The sequence below is a fragment of the Sylvia atricapilla genome, chromosome 2 (genome assembly GCF_009819655.1).
Source record: "Sylvia atricapilla isolate bSylAtr1 chromosome 2, bSylAtr1.pri, whole genome shotgun sequence".
NCBI classification, from domain to species: domain Eukaryota; kingdom Metazoa; phylum Chordata; class Aves; order Passeriformes; family Sylviidae; genus Sylvia; species Sylvia atricapilla.
Window position 1 is genome coordinate 114679700 of NC_089141.1, and position 17588 is coordinate 114697287.

The window sequence follows — 17588 nt, forward strand, 5'->3', positions numbered from 1 at the left end:
ACATGGCGACTGACTACTTTATCCCCGCACAAAGTACAACCAAAATTCAATCAACAATCAATACAAGTTGGGCGCAAATAAAAAAAAAAAAATTGCACCTGATTTGCAAAATGGCACAGCCTCAGCCAGGCGTGTGCCAGGCTGGGGACAGCAGTGCCAAGGACACCCCAAAGGGGCTGGAGCAGCAGCCGAGGGGCAAAGCGGGGCACAAACGGGCTTTGGGGGTGCGAGGGAGCCCGGGCCGGCTGCGGGACACACACACACACACAAAACAGGAGATTTAGGGCATCCCTGCGGGGCGGGGATGGCTGGGACGGAGTCGTGGTCCCGCTCCACAGCGTGGCGGGACAGGGTCTGCCCGGGCAGGAGCGGAGGGACGGGACAGGGCTGTTCCCGGTGCGGGACAGGGGCTGTTCCCGGTGCGGGGCCGTTCCCGGTGCGGGGCCGTGCCCGGTGCGGGGCTCTCCCCGGTGCGGGGCTGTCCCCGGTGCGGGGCCATTCCCGGTGCGGGGCCATTCCCGGTGCGGGGCCATTCCCGGTGCGGGGCCGTTCCCGGTGCGGGGCCATTCCCGGTGCGGGACAGGGGCTGTTCCCGGTGCGGGGCCGTTCCCGGTGCGGGGCCGTGCCCGGTGCGGGGCTGTCCCCGGTGCGGGGCCGTTCCCGGTGCGGGGCCATTCCCGGTGCGGGGCCATTCCCGGTGCGGGGCCATTCCCGGTGCGGGGCCGTTCCCGGTGCGGGGCCGTTCCCGGTGCGGGACAGGGGCTGTTCCCGGTGCGGGGCCATTCCCGGTGCGGGGCCGTTCCCGGTGCGGGGCTCTCCCCCGTGCGGGGGCTGTCCCGGTGCGGGGCCGTGCCGGAGGAGGAGCACAGCCCGGCCCCGCCGCCCCGGGCCCCGCAGGCACCGCCCCGTTCCCCCGGCCGTGCCCGGCTGCGCTCCGCGGCCGCTCCGCAGCTCGGCTCGTCCCGCGCGTGGCCGCGGTCCCGGGCAGCCCGGCATGGCGGAGAGCCCGGGCCGGCCCCCGGAGCTCGGGGATGCTCCTCGGGGGGAAGGCGAGGACGAGGCGGCGGGGGCTCGGCCCGGGGACAGCGGCTGCCCCGAGAGGCCGGGGACACGGAGCGCGGAGCGGCGGGACCCCGGCGGGGACGGCCCCGGGCGCGACGGGGTGAAGATGGACGGGCCCGAGGGCTCGGCGCCCGCCAGGACAGAGCCCGAGGGACAGGCGGCGACACCGGCGGGGACGGAGCACGAAGGGGCGGCCCCGGGGGCGATGGAGCCCGAGGACACGGCCGCGGTTCCGACGGCGACGGCGCAGGGAGAGGCAGCCCCGGGGACAGAGCCCGGGGACGTGGTGGTGGCCCCGGCGGGGACAGAGCCCCAGGTGAGAGAGGCGGTGACAGAGGAAGCCCCGACGGAGAGAGAGCCTCAGGAGGCTGCGGCGACAACCCCGGTGGGGACAGCGCCCGGGGAAGAAGAGGCGACAGTGCCATCGAGGACAGAGCCCGGGGAAGCTGATGCGACAATCCCGGTGGGGACAGAGCCCGGGGAAGCAGAGGGGACAGTGCCATCTAGGACAGAGCCCGGGGAAGCTGATGCGACAATCCCGGTGGGGACAGAGCCCGGGGAAGCTGATGCGACAGCACCATCGAGGACAGAGCCCGGGGAAGCAGAGGGGACAGTGCCATCGACGACAGAGCCCGGAGAGGCGCTGGGACAGGCGGCCCCAGAGGGCACAGAGCCCGAGGAAGCTGTCGCGACAGCGCCGTGCGGGACAGAGCCCGAGCAAACCCTGAGAGAGGAAGCCCCGGCGGGGACAGTCCCCGAAGATGCGCTGCAGGAGGCAGCCCCGGCAGGGACAGAGCCGCAGGAGGCTGCAGGGACAGCTCCGGCAGGGACAGTCCCCGAGGATGAAGTGCGGGAGGAAGCCCCGGCGGGGACAGTCGCCGAAGATGCGGTGCAGGAGGCAGCCCCGGCTGAGGTGACAGTCCCTAAGGATGAGGGGCAGGAGGCAGCCCCGGTAGGGACAGTCCCTGAGGAGGCGTTGGGGACAATCCCCAAGGATGAGGTGCAGGAGCCAGCCCCGGCTGATGTGACAATCCCCAAGGACGAGGTGCAGGAGGCAGCTCCAGCAGGGACAGTCCCCAAGGATGAGGTGCAGGGGGCAGTCCCGTCGGGGACAGTCCCCCAGGAGGTACTGGGGACAGTCCCCGAGGATGCCGTGCAGGAGGCAGCCCCGGCTGGAGTGCCAGCTCCAGAGGATGAGGTGCAGGAGACAGCCCCGGTTGCTGGGACAGTCCCCGAGGAGGCGCTGGGGACAGTCCCTAAGGATGAGCCGCAGGAAGCAGCTCAGGCTGGGACAGTTCCCGAGGAGGGGGCGGCCCCGCTGGGGACAGTCCCTAAGGATGAAGGGCAGGAGGCAGCTCAGGCAGGGACAATCTCTGAGGTGGCGTTGGGGACAATCCCCAAGGATGAGGTGCAGGAGCCAGCCCCGGCTGATGTGACAGTCCCCAAGGATGAGGTGCAGGAGGCAGCTCCAGCAGGGACAGTTCCCGAGGATGAGGTGCAGGAGAAAGCCCCAGCAGGGACAGTCTCTGAGGAGGCTTTGGGGACAGTCCCCAAGGATGCGATGCAAGAGGCAGCTCCAGGTGATTTGACAATCCCTGAGGATGCGGTGCAGGAGGCAGTTCCAGCAGTGACAGTCCCCAAGGATGAGCTGCAGGAGGCAGCCCCGGCAGGGACAATCCCTAAGGATGAAGTGCAGGAGCCAGCCCCGGCAGGGACAATCCCCAAGGATGAGCTGCAGGACGCAGCCCGGGCAGTGACAATCCCCGAGGATGCGGTGCAGGAGGCAGCCCCAGCAGTGACAGTCCCCAAGGATGAGCTGCAGGAGGCAGCTCTGGCAGTGACAGTCCCCAAGGAGGAGCTGCAGGAGCCAGCCCCGGCAGTGACAGTCCCCAAGGAGGAGCTGCAGGAGCCAGCCCCGGCAGGGACAATCCCTAAGGATGAAGTGCAGGTGACAGTTCCAGCAGTGACAGTCCCCGAGGATGCGGTACAGGTGACAGTTCCAGCAGTGACAGTCCCCAGGGATGAGCTGCAGGAGCCAGCCCCGGCAGGGACAGTCCCTGCAGAGGGCTCAGCAGAGGCTGCCCGGAGGAGTAGCGGGGCAGCGGAGGTGGCTTTGCCCGCCCGAGCGCTCCCCGCCGGCGGTGCCCGCTCCCCGGACGGCCCCGGTGGGCAGCAGGAGGCGGATCGGAGCCCAGGAGCCCCGGGGCCCGAGAGCGGCTGGGATGCTGCGGATCGGAGCCTGAACGGGGAGCGACACCGGGAGCAGCACCAGGAGGACGGGACGGGCTCACCGGGCACCCTGGAGGAGGAGGAGGATGAAGATGAGAAGCAGGAACACGACATCTCCCTCTTCGTCAAGGTAAGAGTGAGGGGCTGCCGGGGAATCTCCTCTTCCAGGATCCCTGTGGTGAGGAGCATGTCAAATGTGGCAGAGCCTGGCGGAGGTGATTTGGTTATTAACGCCCGAAATTAACTGGCCTCTGACTCCCCATCCCTTAAGGATGGCATAAGGAGTTCACCGTGGGTTTTCAGAGCTCCAAAATGCAGCGAGAGGGGTCTGAGAGGGAAGAAGGTGGGAAATGGTTCAAAATGTGATGCTGGGGTTGTCTAACACGAATTATGGGTGATGTTCAGAGACTCGTCCCAAATTTCGGCAAGGCTGAACTCACAGTCAGTAAAGAGCATCCCTTGTACTCGTGCAGTTCGTGTTGGTTTGAAGGGAAGATTTGGGTTACAGGGAAATGGGGAAAAAGATAAGGGGGAGGGCAACTAAAACTAATTTCTGGTATTTTATTGAGTAGAGCTTTAGAGCTTCCTATCCTGTGCCTGGAATCGCAGCAAAATCCCTGGGGTTTGGATGGGAACAGCAGCCATCCACCGAGTCTTTATCAGATGGGGATTTTCGGTGTGTGGAAAGCATCTGGAGGTGATTTCTTCCCTCTGCTCCGGCCCCTCTGGACTAAAATGTGGAGCAGGGTGGGAAAAACATAAAGCTAAGGAAATAAAGCTGGGGAAGCAGAAGGCATTTGGGACCTTCTCCTTTCCAAACCATCCCATCCTGTACCTCCTGAGCTGGCTGAGGCTGCTTCTGCCAGCCGGAATTCATATTAAAATTAAAATTAAAATTAAAATTACAATCTTGGTGCCCTCCACTTTATGGGAGGAAAACTTGGCCAAAATGAGAGAGCAGCCTCGAGGATAAGAGCATTTGTTGTGACTCTGTGGTTGTCAAATATTAGGATTAAACCTGGGCTTTGGAAATATTTGTGAATTAATAAAGGCAGAAGGAGAAGAGAGGAGCGTTTTTTGTGATGGGTTTAATATTGGTAATTGGAGAATGCCTAGAAAACAATCCAGCTGCTTTTCTAATTATTTCTGTATTACAAAGCTCGAGTATTTTACCTCACCTGGTGCTGGATTTTTGTAGTTGGGATTGGATTAGTTTTTAGTTAGAATGAGTTTCTCTAGGAAAAAAAAAAGAAAAAAAAGCCAACTGGAGAGCTCAGTATCTCCCAAACCATGCCATGGTTTGATAGCACAACACAAATCCAGAGAAGTATAAAAATAAATCCCAAAAGGGGATAAAATGCTCAAGGAAACAAGACAGGAATAGTGCTGGAATAATCCTGGCAGTTCCCCTGTTAGGGAATATTCTCCTAGGTCAGGCCAACATTAAAATACTTGGTGCTGTGTCAGGGATAATGTTCTAAGGAGCATCAGAACCCCCTGGAAGAACAAAACACCAGAATTCCCTTGAGGCTTTCACTGGGTGCTCCCTGATTTCCATTTGCTCAAGGAACAATAGAATTTATTTTCTTTAGATAACAATGCCCATTCTTCCAGGTAAGGCAAATTGGTGTTCCCAAAGGTCATCCAGATATCCTTTCCTTGGGAATTCAGTGTCCCTGGTGCCTTTGTGCTCTCTGCTTTTCAAGGGCTTTTCCCCCCCTCTTTAGCAAAAGCCCTTTATTAATCAGGAAACTTCTCTAAATGTCAGAATGTCTTTTTTTTTTTATTTTTTTACCATTTGAATAGCCTTGAACCCTCACTAAAATTCACTCCATTGATTTTTAGCAACAGAAAGATTGCTTAAAATTGCTCAGCTAAGACACAAGAGCTTATTTCTAAATTGAAATTGTTGTCTAATTGTTTATAGATGGAAAACTCGACAGAATCACAACTGCAGATTTCAGAATTCCAAAGATTCCTAAAGATTTCTCTGTACCACAAACAATTGGCCAAACAACGCAGTTGGAGCACAAGGCCTTGCTCATCTCCCAAAACATTCCTTCCTCACTTTCAGGGTTAAATGGATTTTAGTCAAAGCTGACCATGAGCACGAAGTGATAGATTTTACCCAAGGAAAAGCAGGGGGATTTATCCAGTTTGGTGAGATCCTTGGTCTCTAACTCATTTATCTCCATTCAGAAGATGATTTCATTCCCACCAGAGACAGAGGTTACTTGTCTGCAGCAGAATACCCTTGAGTGACTTTTCACAGAGCTGTGCAGAGTTAAAGCAAGGGCTAAAAAATTGAGAAAGGAAAAGCTTTGCTGGGAGAACAGAAATGGGAACACTCCAGAGCCAGTGGACCCAGCTTAAAAGGGAATGGGAGTTTCCTACCAAAAAAAAAAAATTCTTTTCTCTGATGTGATGAATCTGGGCCTTAAATAGAACTTAGATTATAAAACAGCGACTGAATTTTGAGTGCTGCAGGTAAGAAATCCGTGGGCAGCAGCAGCTCAGCTGCCTGGAATACCTGGATGTCCATCCAGAGGAGTCTGTGCTGCACCTGGTGCTTGGTGCAAACACTGGGGTTGTCCTCCCTGAGGAGCTGCTGGTGCTGGAAATCTTGGTTTGTCCTCCTCAGTCAGGGTGTAACAGGGGGAGGTGAGTGTGGGTGGTACAGCAAATAACTGCTGGGCTCTGCACAAATCCAGGTGGGCAGCTGTTTGTGGGCCTTTTTTAGTGCAGGTTCAGCACAGGAGCTCGGGATTTCAGTGATCTCAAACAGTGAAAATAAAGATTTTTGTGTGCAGAATTCCACCAGCTCCACACACTGGGTTTTGCTCCCTTCTCCTCACTCCTTGATTTTATCCCTCCTGAGCTCCACTCCTTGGAGCTTCTGCAGGACCTTGTCTCGGGTGCCACATGGATCAAAGTTCAATCTTCAAAAATCCTGTCATTTAAAATCCTGACCTTTTTTTTTTTTTTTAAAGCTGCTTCCCTCCACCATTCCTTTGGGTATTTTCATTTGCATTGTCAGTAAGCCTTTTCTGCCTTTCTAATTGAGGAGTTACGAAAACTTTGGGCTGGGGGCGAGGTGGGCATCGAGCAGGAGCCCCGCAGGGCAACTCCACCTTGAACAATTCCTTTTCCCATTGCCAGAGTCTCCTTTGGTGTGGAAAATGAGGCAAGGAAGGAGAATCCCTGCCTTCCCCCCTCTCAGGGCTGCAGAAGGGCTCCAAATTCCCTCCTGCTGCTCCCACACAGAGGATCACAGCCCATGGGACTCCCCGCTGTTGGATATTGGGCGAGGGAGACACTTGGTGGTCCCTGTGGACAGAAGAAATGGGTGAACATCCAGTCCCAAACACTCCTGTGGGATTTGTCGTCCTTCCCTCGTTCTTATCTGGTTTTGGAAAGCAGAGAGGAGGAGGAGAGGGGCTAAGCAAGGAACAATCCTTCTGGAGCCCCTGACAGGAGGGTGCAGCCGGGGCGGTGGGTCAGGCTCTGCTCCCAGGGGACAGAGACAGGACACGGGGAAACGGCCTCAAGCTGTGCCAGGGGAGGCTGGGGCTGGACACCAGGAGCAATTTCCTCATGGAAAGGGTGGTCAGGCCTTGGCAAGAGCTGCCCAGGGAGGGCTGGAGCGTGCCCATCCCTGGAGGGGCCCAAGGGACACCTGGAGGTGGCCCTCAGTGCTCTGGGCAGGGTGACAAGGTGGGCACCGGGCACAGCTGGGACTGCCTGGGCTGGGAGGGCTTTTCCAGCCTCAGGGATTCAGGGGCTGTGTGCCAGTGATGATTGGGGTTCCTTGGCTGTACAAAAAGCACCAAAGCAGTGTTTCTCCAAAGCCAAAGCAGGAAGCTGGCTCCTTTCCCATGGGTATTTGCCCTCTCCCAGCTTCCTTTAAATTTTTTTTTTTTTTTTTTTTTTTTTTAGCTGGAGTGTGGCAATTCCAGGTTCCCTAATGCAGCTTAAGAGGAACTGGCATTACAAATTCCGTTCATAACTCTCCAGGGTGTTGGGTGTGCTGGGGGCACCGTGAGCAGCAGCTTCTCTGAGAGTTGGAATGAGATGGACACTGAGGTCCCTTCCAACCCAAACCTTTCTGTGATTCCAAGAATGGCTGAGGGAGCTGGGACAGGGCTGAGGCTGGAGCAAAGGAGGCTCAGGGGGGAGCTGGTGGCTCTGCACAAGTCCCTGCCAGGAGGGGCAGGGAAAGGAGGAGAGGAAATGGCTCCAATGGCACCAGGGGAGGCTCAGGGGGGAGATTGGGCAAGGAAATTTCCCTGGCAGAGTGGTCAGGCCTTGGGATGAGCTGCCCAGGGAGGTTTGGAGTCACTGTCTGTGGAGTGCTCAGGAGCAGTCTGGAGGTGGCCCTTGGGGACAGGCCTTGGGCTGATGCTGGTGGCACTGGGGTGGCCCTGGGGGATCCTGAGGGGCTCTTCCCACCTTGGTGATCCTGGGATTTAGACAACCTTCAGACCAACATCCTTTTCCAGATTGACATAAACCAAGAGACAGAAATCCGTGGTATCAGAAATACGAAGTTGTATCCAAGTTATTTTTGTGTGATTTCCTCAGAATCACTGACTGGTTTGGGTTGAAGAGACCCTTAAAGCCCATCCCATTCCACCCTGCCATGGCCAGGGACACCTTCTCCTATCCCAGGTTGTTCCAATCCCTGTCTAACCTGGCCCTGGACACTTCCAGGGATGAGGGAACCACAACCTCTTTGTGTAAATATTTCCTGGAATCACCTTTTGCCCGTGCTGTGGAAATGCTAAATCTCCCTCAGGACTGTACTGGCCCCTGTTTATTCCCAAGGCTGATGTCTGTGGTTTGGAGGTTGGTTTTAGGGGAAAAAAAAAAAAAACCTGAAGAAAAAGAAGAAAGAAAGAAGTCAAGGTCTCCAAACTTCCTGGCCCTACTCCTATTTTTATTTCCTCCCAGCTGACTGCTGCAGTAAAGCCCCACACCATGTGTTTTGCTTTAAGCACAAGCTTAAAGTCACGTGCTGTGTAAGCCCTTCATTAAACAGGGAACCCTTTCCTGATCCAGGCCCAGGGCACAGCTTGGATTTGGTGCTGGCTGGAACCAGCAGAGTCTCCTGATGAGATCAGCCAGCTGCCCAAATTCCACCCATGGGGCCTCTGCTCCTCAATTTTGGCTTTGTAAAACTCACTCTCACCTGTGATCAGGGCCAGGGGTGGAAGTTTTCCTTGGCTCTCTCTGCCTTTAGTCCCCTGAGGTGGTTTGAAATTAAATTTCAGTCCCTCCATCCTGTTGGAAAGCCTCAGCCTTCCTCAGGAGCTGCCCTGGAATTGTTCCTCTGGAGATGGAACACGGCTGAGAGATGGTGATGGTGGAACTGGGTGAGCTTGAAGAGCTCTTCAAATGTGATCATTTGGGGATGAGGGGATTATCCTGCAGCTCTCTCAGGGGTTCTCACTGTTGAATTTGAGGCTTGACTGATGTTTTCTGTAGAGGAATAACAGACCAGTCTAGAGAACTCATGGCATCCACAAATACAAAACATCAGAGTGCAGGGAGTGATTTTTCTGGAAAGGGATTTGAGCAATTACTTGGGAAATAGAACTGTACTAAAATCAAATTATTAAAAACATCAGGGGAAACTTTGGTAAGGGCCTTCTTTAAATAAAAAAATTGTCCAAGAAGGTGTCCCTGCCCACAGCAGGGGGTTGGAACTAGATGATCTTTAAGGTCTTCCCAACCCAAACCATTCTCTGATTCCATCAGTGTGATTTTTATGGAAATTCCACCTGCCAGTGTAAAGCTTTCCTTCCAGCGTTGTGTGGACTGACCAAATCCATATTTATGACTCCTTGTGAGTTTAAATTCTGTGAGGCAGAGGTGATAATGGAAGTTCTCAGTATGCTCAGGATTTTTCAGGATGCTCATTCCTGGTGATGCCATCTGGAAATTGCAGTTTTGTAGTTTTTAACCAGAGAGAGAGACCTCCTCCTCCTCTACAGAGCTGGGAAAGGGAATCAGGCAGAGAAAGGAAAAATTAAGAGTTTATGGAACAGGGAAGTGCCATCACTGAGTATATTCCCTGTGTTTTCCCTGGAAAGGTCCTACAGCTTCTTTTTCACCCCCTGAGGGTTTTGGGGCACTGCCCAGGGAATGGGCACGAGGCTGTCAGAGCTCCAGGGATGCTCAGGGGGGATTTTTGGGGGGTCTGGGCAGGGATAGGAGCTGGATCAATGATCCCTGGGGGTCCCTTCCAGCTCAGGATATTCCCTGATTCTTTAAAAATTAATTGCTTGTCCCTCTGCCTAAGTGAATGCCCTGGGAAGGTGACCCCAAGTCTCCTTGCTGAGATGGTAAAATGTCCCCCCGTGATAAGGCCCTTGTCTGCATTTCCATTTGCAATATCTGATTATTTCCTGATAAAAACTCAGCTCAAGTGACTCCATTGCTCTCAACGACAGCACTGTCTCAGCTCATTAATGAAAGATTTTAATTCCTGCCTAAAAATACAGAGTTTCTCCAAGAAAAGAGCTTTGACAGCCTGGCACTGCTGTTAGAGGCACAAGGACAAAGGTGGAATCTCCCTTTTTGTTTCATTTCTCTCCATGTGCTGAAATTTAAGCAGATGGAAGAATATTGCCAATATTCAGAGGTGGAGTTGTCCGAGCCCAAAGTCAAAGAGCAGAACAGGAGCAGTGAAAGCAAAGCCTTCCCTGAGTTATTCCAATGGGGCAGCCACAACCAAGTTAAACATTGACTCAGATTTCAGAAGAATTCCCATTTGTGTCTTGGTGAATCATTGACATTTCCCTGGTGGCTGCTTCGGAAATGATTTTTAAAAGCTTTGAGAGAAAAGGAGCGTTTTGTAAATACAAAAAAAAATAAAAAATAGATTTTTCATAATGGGGCAGATAAAACTCAAAACAGGGGCCAAATATATCCAAAAGAGTTCATTATGGAGCCTGTGACAAAAAAAAAGCCCTCAGCAGAGGCATCAGGTCCCTCTGGCAGGAGCTCCAAGGGGATTCCCACAGTCCTGGGGTCGAGGAAGATCAGCCTTAGAGCCAGTGGGTTTGAAATCTCAATTCCTGCAGTGTATTATATTTATTAAAACCCCCCTATTTTAATTAGCAATGCTGTGTTTCTCCTCGTTTCCCAAAGATGTCAGGTGCTGGGAGGAGCAGCATGGAGAATAGACTGGAATTGGAATTTACACTGGGAATGGCAGCTCCTTTTATTCCATTTTTAAGTGTCCTTGGAGGGCACTTTCCCACTGACAGGGTTTATTTCATCCTTTCTACGTGGACCAAAAGATCACAAATTATTGGAGGTGAAAAAAACCTTCCCCCACTCTTTTAATATTTCTCTTTTACCTCTTGATTTCAATTAGGAATATCGTTGGCAAAGTATTTTCTTCCTGAGGCTGCACAAAAGAGCTTCTTTATCTGAGTATTTCTTATTTATTTACTCACTGGTTTCCAGCACAAATCACAGGTATTTTATACCTGTAATTTATAGATATTGTTTTGTTTCTATGTCTTGTATACCTGTTTGGTGTACAGTACCATTTGGAACACAAAGCCATTTATATGTACTGATTTATAGATATAATTTATCATTTGGGGTTTTTACTGGATTTATTACATATAGTTTATATAATAAATTTATACACATATAAAAAGTTGATATATGTATCAATTTATAAATAAAATTTATATCTATATAGAAGTATGTAGAGAGTTTTTATATATAATTTTGATACAGTTTTTGTATTTAGCTTGAGCCAGCCCAGCTGTGTCACAGGGTCAGCATAAATGCAGTGTAAAACAGGATGTATCACAGAAATACTCTTTAATCCATTTTCCCCAGCCCTATAACACGTTCAGGAATATAAAACCCCTTTTGTTGAAGTAATTCCCTGTAAGAATTTCCGAAGGATGTGAGGGTTGGTATTTTTTTTTGTCTCCAGGTTGAGCTGGCACCTCGCCACGTTATTAAATGGGGCTTAGGAATAGCAGGGAGGGATTTAACCATAATTCCTGTAACAGGATAAATGGTTAATAGCATTGGGGCCGCTGCTCCTCGTGACCTGGGAACGGTCCTGGGGACACAAACATGAGGCCTGCAGAATTCCCAGCCTGGGGAAGTTTGGGAATGGCTGCTGGGACATCCAAAGCACTGACCTGGAACTCCAGGCTCTGGTTTCACCTGGGTTTGGTTAAAAGCCTCTGGGGTTTTCTTCCACTCCTGGCAAAGGGCTTGAAAATAATCTTGCAAATTCAAATTAAAGATTGGATAAGGATTAAAGGGAGCGATCAGAGCAGGGCTGAGCTGCCCTTGGACACTGCCAGGGATGGGGCAGCCACAGCTTCTCTGGGAATTCCATTCCAGAGCCTGCCCACCCTCCCAGGGAGGAATCTCCTCCTAAAAGAAGACAAAAATTCATCATCATCATCCTCTGCTGAAAAAGCAAACCTGTGCTGAGGACTCCAAGCAATGCTGGTTTGAGTGAGACACACACCAAGGATAGCTCAGAATGCAAATCAAAATTGCAAAATGGCATTCACCAGTGTAGGAGAAAGGGACTCCCAAATTAATTTAAATTCTGCTGGTTAATTTACACTCTGCAGATCAAGTTCTTCAGTTTTTTCAGTCCACAATTTAATTTCCCCATTTATTTTTCCATTTAATTTTCCCTGCACTGCCCCACGCTCTGCTAAATCCTGTAGCACCTGCAGTGGCTTTAAATGCAGGTCTGGTGTAGGGTGACACATTTGAGAAACAAAACCTGCAATTTGCATTTGGCCTTTGTAATTTCATTGGATTTTAGGGATTTTTTTTTAAAAGACCTGTAGAGAGCCATGGCTGTGGCTGGAAATTCCTGACACCAGCAGGAAGGCAACAGCAAAGTTGTAAAATCACAGAATTTGTTTATTTTCCCTCTTTTGTAAAGAGTGCCTTCACACATAAATTTAATCTTTAATCTCTTAGCTGTAAATAAGGTGATTATTAGTAAACCACAGTCTCTCAAAATGCAATACAGGACATCTCACATTTTAATTCTCACCTGCACTCCCTTGGGGTTTGTTCACTTTACAGAATTATCATTTAAGAGTTCATTTATTTATAACCTTTATCAGAACTGGAAGGGTGTAGAAGTTACTGGGCAGGTTTTCATATCAAAATCAAATTTAAATGGCTATTTGATCTAAGTAGCAGGACTTAGTTTGGGCCTTCTGTTTCTCTTTATTCATAAAGCAGCTGGCCAGAGGTAAAAAGTTGAGTGCCACAAAGTTGCTTCTTAATGGAGGAGAATTTCTCCCTCTGCATCAAAAACATTTAATGACTTACAGGGTGATTAAGTTAATTTCTGCAATAATTACTTACCCAGCAGCCCATGGGCAGTAAATGAAGCAGGGAAAGAAGAAAAGCAGCTTTCTGTGCCTGGAGGTGGCTCTTGGCACACAGGGGAGAGAAGGAGCTGCATCCAGAGGGAAAATCCTTCCCTGGGAGAGTGGGGAGGCTGTGGAATAAAATTCCACAAAAAGCTGTGGCTGCCCCTGGATCCTTGGCAGTGCCCAAGGTCAGGCTGGACATTGGGAGGTGTCCCTGCCATGGCAGGGGTGGGAATGGATGAGTTGGATGAGTTTTAGGGTCCTTTCCAAGCCAAACCATTCCATAATTCCATAATTCTATGGAATTACAGCCTCAGCCTCATCTTCCCTCTCTGTTGTCTTGAGAGATTTAGAATTTCCAGGTGGATGTCACTCCCCTTGAGCTGTGAGCACTGCTCAGGACATACAAACAGGGCTGAGGGAGATAGCCCATAAATATCCAACACTTTTTAAATCCTGATCCTGGCTTGGAGACCAGGAGCATCCAAAGAACAATTTCTTTATTGAACATATACGAGTCATGAAACCTAAAATAAAATAATGGCAGGAAATTCACTGCCAACACTGCATGCAAGCAAGAATATCAAATTCCAGCAACCCAAACCAGAATGGGAAGACTCAAAAACGGAATTGTTGGTTGTTAGGAGATCATCAGTGGCCAGGATAAACCTGCCCAAGATTTAAAACGTGCGGGAGCAAAGAATTTCCTCATTTCTGGAGGTGGGACGTCAGCCCCAAGCCCCGTTCCAGGTCAGAGCAGCCCTGCCCTGTCTCAGCTGATGCTTTGTTTGAGATAAACTCAACCTTGAGCCAATTCTCCTGATCCCTGATCTCCGACACCCGCCTCAGAGGAGCCCTGTGCTCACTAAAGCTCTGCAGGTGTAAAGTTAATTCCTTTGATCACCTTTAAGTGGAAAGGTAATTCCTTTTATCACCTTCCCCTGCTCTCATTTCCTTCCATCTCCTTCCCCTTGGCATCTCCTTTAGGGCCCAGCTTTGGCCAAAAAGCCTTTAATTTACACAGGGTTTTATAAAGACACTTCCAAAAATCCTCTGGCATTCCCACAGCCCTGCTAATGGTCCCTCAAGAGATTTTTCTGTTTGATTTTTAAGCGAGGAGCAAATTTTTCATTCTGTGTTTGTCCAGTGCTGAGTTCACAATGCCTGGATGCTGCTCTGAAGGTTTCTTTCCCTGTGTCCCCGAGGAGAAAGGAAAATTTGGCTTTCCCTCTTCCCTGTGAGGGTGATGAGGCCCTGGAATGGAATTCCCAGAGAAGCTGTGGCTGCCCCATCCCTGGGAGTGCCCAAAGCCAACTTAAATAAAACTTGGAGCAACCTGGGATAGTGAAAAGTGATTATTTTGCTCTTAAGTGAGAAAAAAAATGAAGGGAAATTTTTTTTTTTTTTTAACCTGAAGGAGCATCCAGCTGCTGTTTTCATACTTCTCTTATTGAACTTCCCTTTGGGGATGTCACACACAGCAAGAGTCAACCCTGGAAGTACCAAAAATGCAATTTATCTGCAGAAATCACCAGCCACATTTTAAACCATTTTTTTTCCCCTGCTGTTTGGCTGAGAAAATCAACAGCAGCTGAAATAATCTGATTTTAGTGTTGGGTATTGGTGGGTAGGCAGAGCTTTGAGGCTGTTTCAAAGCATTGGAATAATAAGGGGCAAAATTGGTATTTTCTCCCTGAAAATGTATTTTTAATTGCAGCTGCTGTACCTTAAAATTCAGCCTGGAACTGCAATTTCAGCATCTCAAGAGCAACATTTCAAGCCCAGTAGGTGGCATCAAAAGGATTCTGTAAAATTCAGTGTTTGGGTGTTTGTTCTCCAGCCTGAGAGAAAAATTCCAGATGATCCCTTCCTGACAAAAAGCTTTGGATTGGATGTGATCTCACCCAAATATAACATAAAAGGTTGATAAGGGCATTAGGGGTGCATTGAGTGAACAAAAATTAACTGTAATTTTAATTTTTATGGCGTTTTTTTTAACAGCAGTACTATTGCCAGACAGAATTTCGGATTTTTAAAAGGTTTTATATAGCCACTATATAATTTTAATATATTTATTACATTTTAATATTGCTGAAACAGAAGTGAATTTGGTGGGGGTTTTCAGTGTTTTAATGGTGTAGAAATCTGCAGAAACACTGTACAGCCATCAAATTTTAAGGAACACTTTGTGTCCTCCAGGAGTAGATGGGATATTTTGTTCATGGAATTACAGAGGGGTTTATGTTGGGAGGGACCTTAAGGATCATCCAGTGCCACCCCTACCACAGGCAGGGACACCTTCAACTGTCCCAGTTCTGCAGCCTGGCCTTGGACACTTGCAGGGATCCAAAGGCAGCATTGAGCAACCTTTAAAATGAAAGAAAAATTAAAATTGAATCTTAAATTTATTATTAGTTTTATTTAAACCAGGGTATCTTTCACAACACACTGTCAGGACACAGTTAGGTCTTGAAAAATGATATTTAGGGTCTAGAAAACACCAGGAGGGGATGAAGGAGCTGGGAAGGGGCTGAGCCTGGAGAAAAGGAGGCTCAGAGGGGACCTGGTGGCTCTGCACAAGTCCCTGCCAGGAGGGGCAGGGAAAGGAGGAGAGGAAATGGCTCCAATGGCACCAGGGGAGGCTCAGGGGGGAGATTGGGCAAGGAAATTTCCCTGGCAGAGTGGTCAGGCCTTGGGATGAGCTGCCCAGGGAGGTTTGGAGTCACTGTCTGTGGAGTGTTCAGGAGCAGTCTGGAGGTGGCCCTTGGGGACAGGCCTTGGGCTGATGCTGGTGGCACTGGGGTGGCCCTGGGGGATCCTGAGGGGCTCTTCCCACCTTGGGGATTCCATGGAATCCAAGCCCAAGGCACCTGCACATCCACCAAATGTTCAGGGGGCCACAACTCCCAATTCATCTGCTCCCAGCCTCAGCCCCTTGAGGGCTGTGAGGAGTCTCCAGGATGGTCCCTCCCATCCCAAGGGCAGGTTCCTCCAGAGCCAAAGGGCTGAGATGAAGTTCAGGTGAGCTTTAGAGGGACAGTCTGGAGGTGGCCCTTGGGGACAAGTTTGGGCTCATGCTGGTGGCACTGGGGTGGCCCTGGGTGGTCCTGAAAGGTTCTTCCCAGCTCAGTAATTCTGGGATTCTGTCATCAGTCTGAGCTCCTGTGCTGCTATCAGCAAAATCCCCTCAGATTCTCCCCATCAGAGGTCACATCCCTCAGCCAAAGCCTCTCCCCATCCCCTCCCTCCATCTCCCAGCTCACCCAGGATGGAGCTGGTGCCCTGTGGTGCCAAAAGCTCTCCCAGATGCCCAAGGCAGGGATCCTGCTCATCCACAGCTGCTGCAGGGGGACAAACATCTCCCTGCATCCTCAACAAGACCCTTGGTCACCTCAGCTCTGCCCTGGCTGGCTCAGCTGCCCAAAGTGCCTCAGTTCCTGTGATTTTCTTCCCTCTCCAGCTCAGAGGACCCACAGGGAGCAGTGTGCCCAGCACAGCCCGTGAGAGCCTGGCACAGGGTGCCCAGAGAGGTTGTGGATTCCCCATCCCTGGAAATTTGGATGGCATTTGGAGCAGCCTGGGACAGTGGGAGGTGGCCCTGCCATGGCAGGGGTGGCACTGGATGGGCTTTAAGATCCATCCCAACCCAAACCAGTGTGGGATGGTGCTGGGTACACAGCTGGCAGCACAGCTGGGCAAAGGTGGTGGCAACTCCTCCCCCTGCAGAAATCCAGCTGGGAAGGAGCTGGTGAGATCCAGCTCAGCTCCAGATGCTGCTGCCTCGTCCTCCAGACAGGGCCCATCCCCAAAAGTGTCCCCAGAATGCTGCTCCTGCCCTGGGCACAGCCTGGCAGAGGGTGAGGGTGCCCATGCCCAGCACCCAGGGGTCACCAGGAGACTCTTCCCCTCCTTTTTCCTTCGGGGTGGGGAACACCCAGCATCAGAGGCAGGATGAGACCAAATGGAGCATTTAGCTCCACTCTAAGCCATGCTGGCAGCGTTTCAGACTCGTTTTTTACAAGATCCACAGCAGTTTTGTGTCTCTTGGCTGCTCTGAGTAGGAGGAAAAGCACAATGGCAGCTTTTCAGCAGCTCTCAGCTTTGCCACCTACGAAACAAGGCTTTCCTGGCAGAAACAAAGCTTTTCTGTCAGCACTCCAGCTGTTCCAGCGTTTTTGAGTGTTCTCATCCCCTGGCAGTGCTGGAGGCACTCCTGGTTTTCCCAGGGGCTGTGGAGCAGAGAGCACAGGGGGATTCCTCAGGTTCATAGGGAGAAGCAGACGATTTATCCAGTCCTTGCCATGCATCCCTCGAGCTCCTGCCTGCCCCAGGCCAGGCGCTTATTTCCAGCCATCGAGCTCTTTGTGAAGGTGAGCACCGTGCAGTGTGTGTTGGTTTATGGAGGAGTTTATAGCTGTATTTGAGATTTGTTTGACAGCATTGAGTGAGGGGGAAAAGGACAAACAGAACTGGTTGTATTCGTGTGTCTGGTTGGGTTACAAGGGCTGCAAACTTTAATGAATTACCCTATTAACTGTGAGACACTTGGGTTTTTATATTTCTACCCCTGACATTTAATCTAAATTTTAAAGCTGTGCTTTAGGAGAATCATGTGAAGGGCTTAAAAAAAAGAGACCCTTGATCTCTTGCAGTGTTGCACGAAGTCTCACTCAGTACCACCTCTGCAAGACTTTGCCTCATTTTAACAAAGCCTCTTAACAAATTGCAGTATAAATCACCCGAGAGCAACCTTCTCCAGGGCTCTCACAGCCCTTTAGGTTGAAATTCTTAATTAATTGATCTATTCTGCTTGTTCCCTTCAGTGCTTTACACATGATATCTCTTTTTAGGCTGGTAAATATTTCTCTCTTCCTTTCCAGGGGTCATAAACTGATTTAACTCATTTGAATC

The 17588-nt window shown here is 50.9% G+C and overlaps 2 protein-coding genes across 2 annotated transcripts in view; one reads left to right on the forward strand and one right to left on the reverse strand.

Moving 5' to 3' along the window:
* Positions 1 to 17588, reverse strand: part of RRM1 (ribonucleotide reductase catalytic subunit M1) — a 516096-nt gene that overhangs the window by 462028 nt on the left and 36480 nt on the right. The window lies entirely within an intron of this gene.
* CLIC6 (chloride intracellular channel 6) overlaps positions 995 to 17588 on the forward strand; it is a 21846-nt gene continuing 5252 nt past the window's right edge. The window contains exons 1-2 of the mRNA XM_066340557.1: positions 995 to 2314; positions 2720 to 3421. Of these exons, the coding sequence (XP_066196654.1) occupies positions 995 to 2314; positions 2720 to 3421 (2022 nt within the window). The remainder of the gene's footprint in view (positions 2315 to 2719; positions 3422 to 17588) is intronic.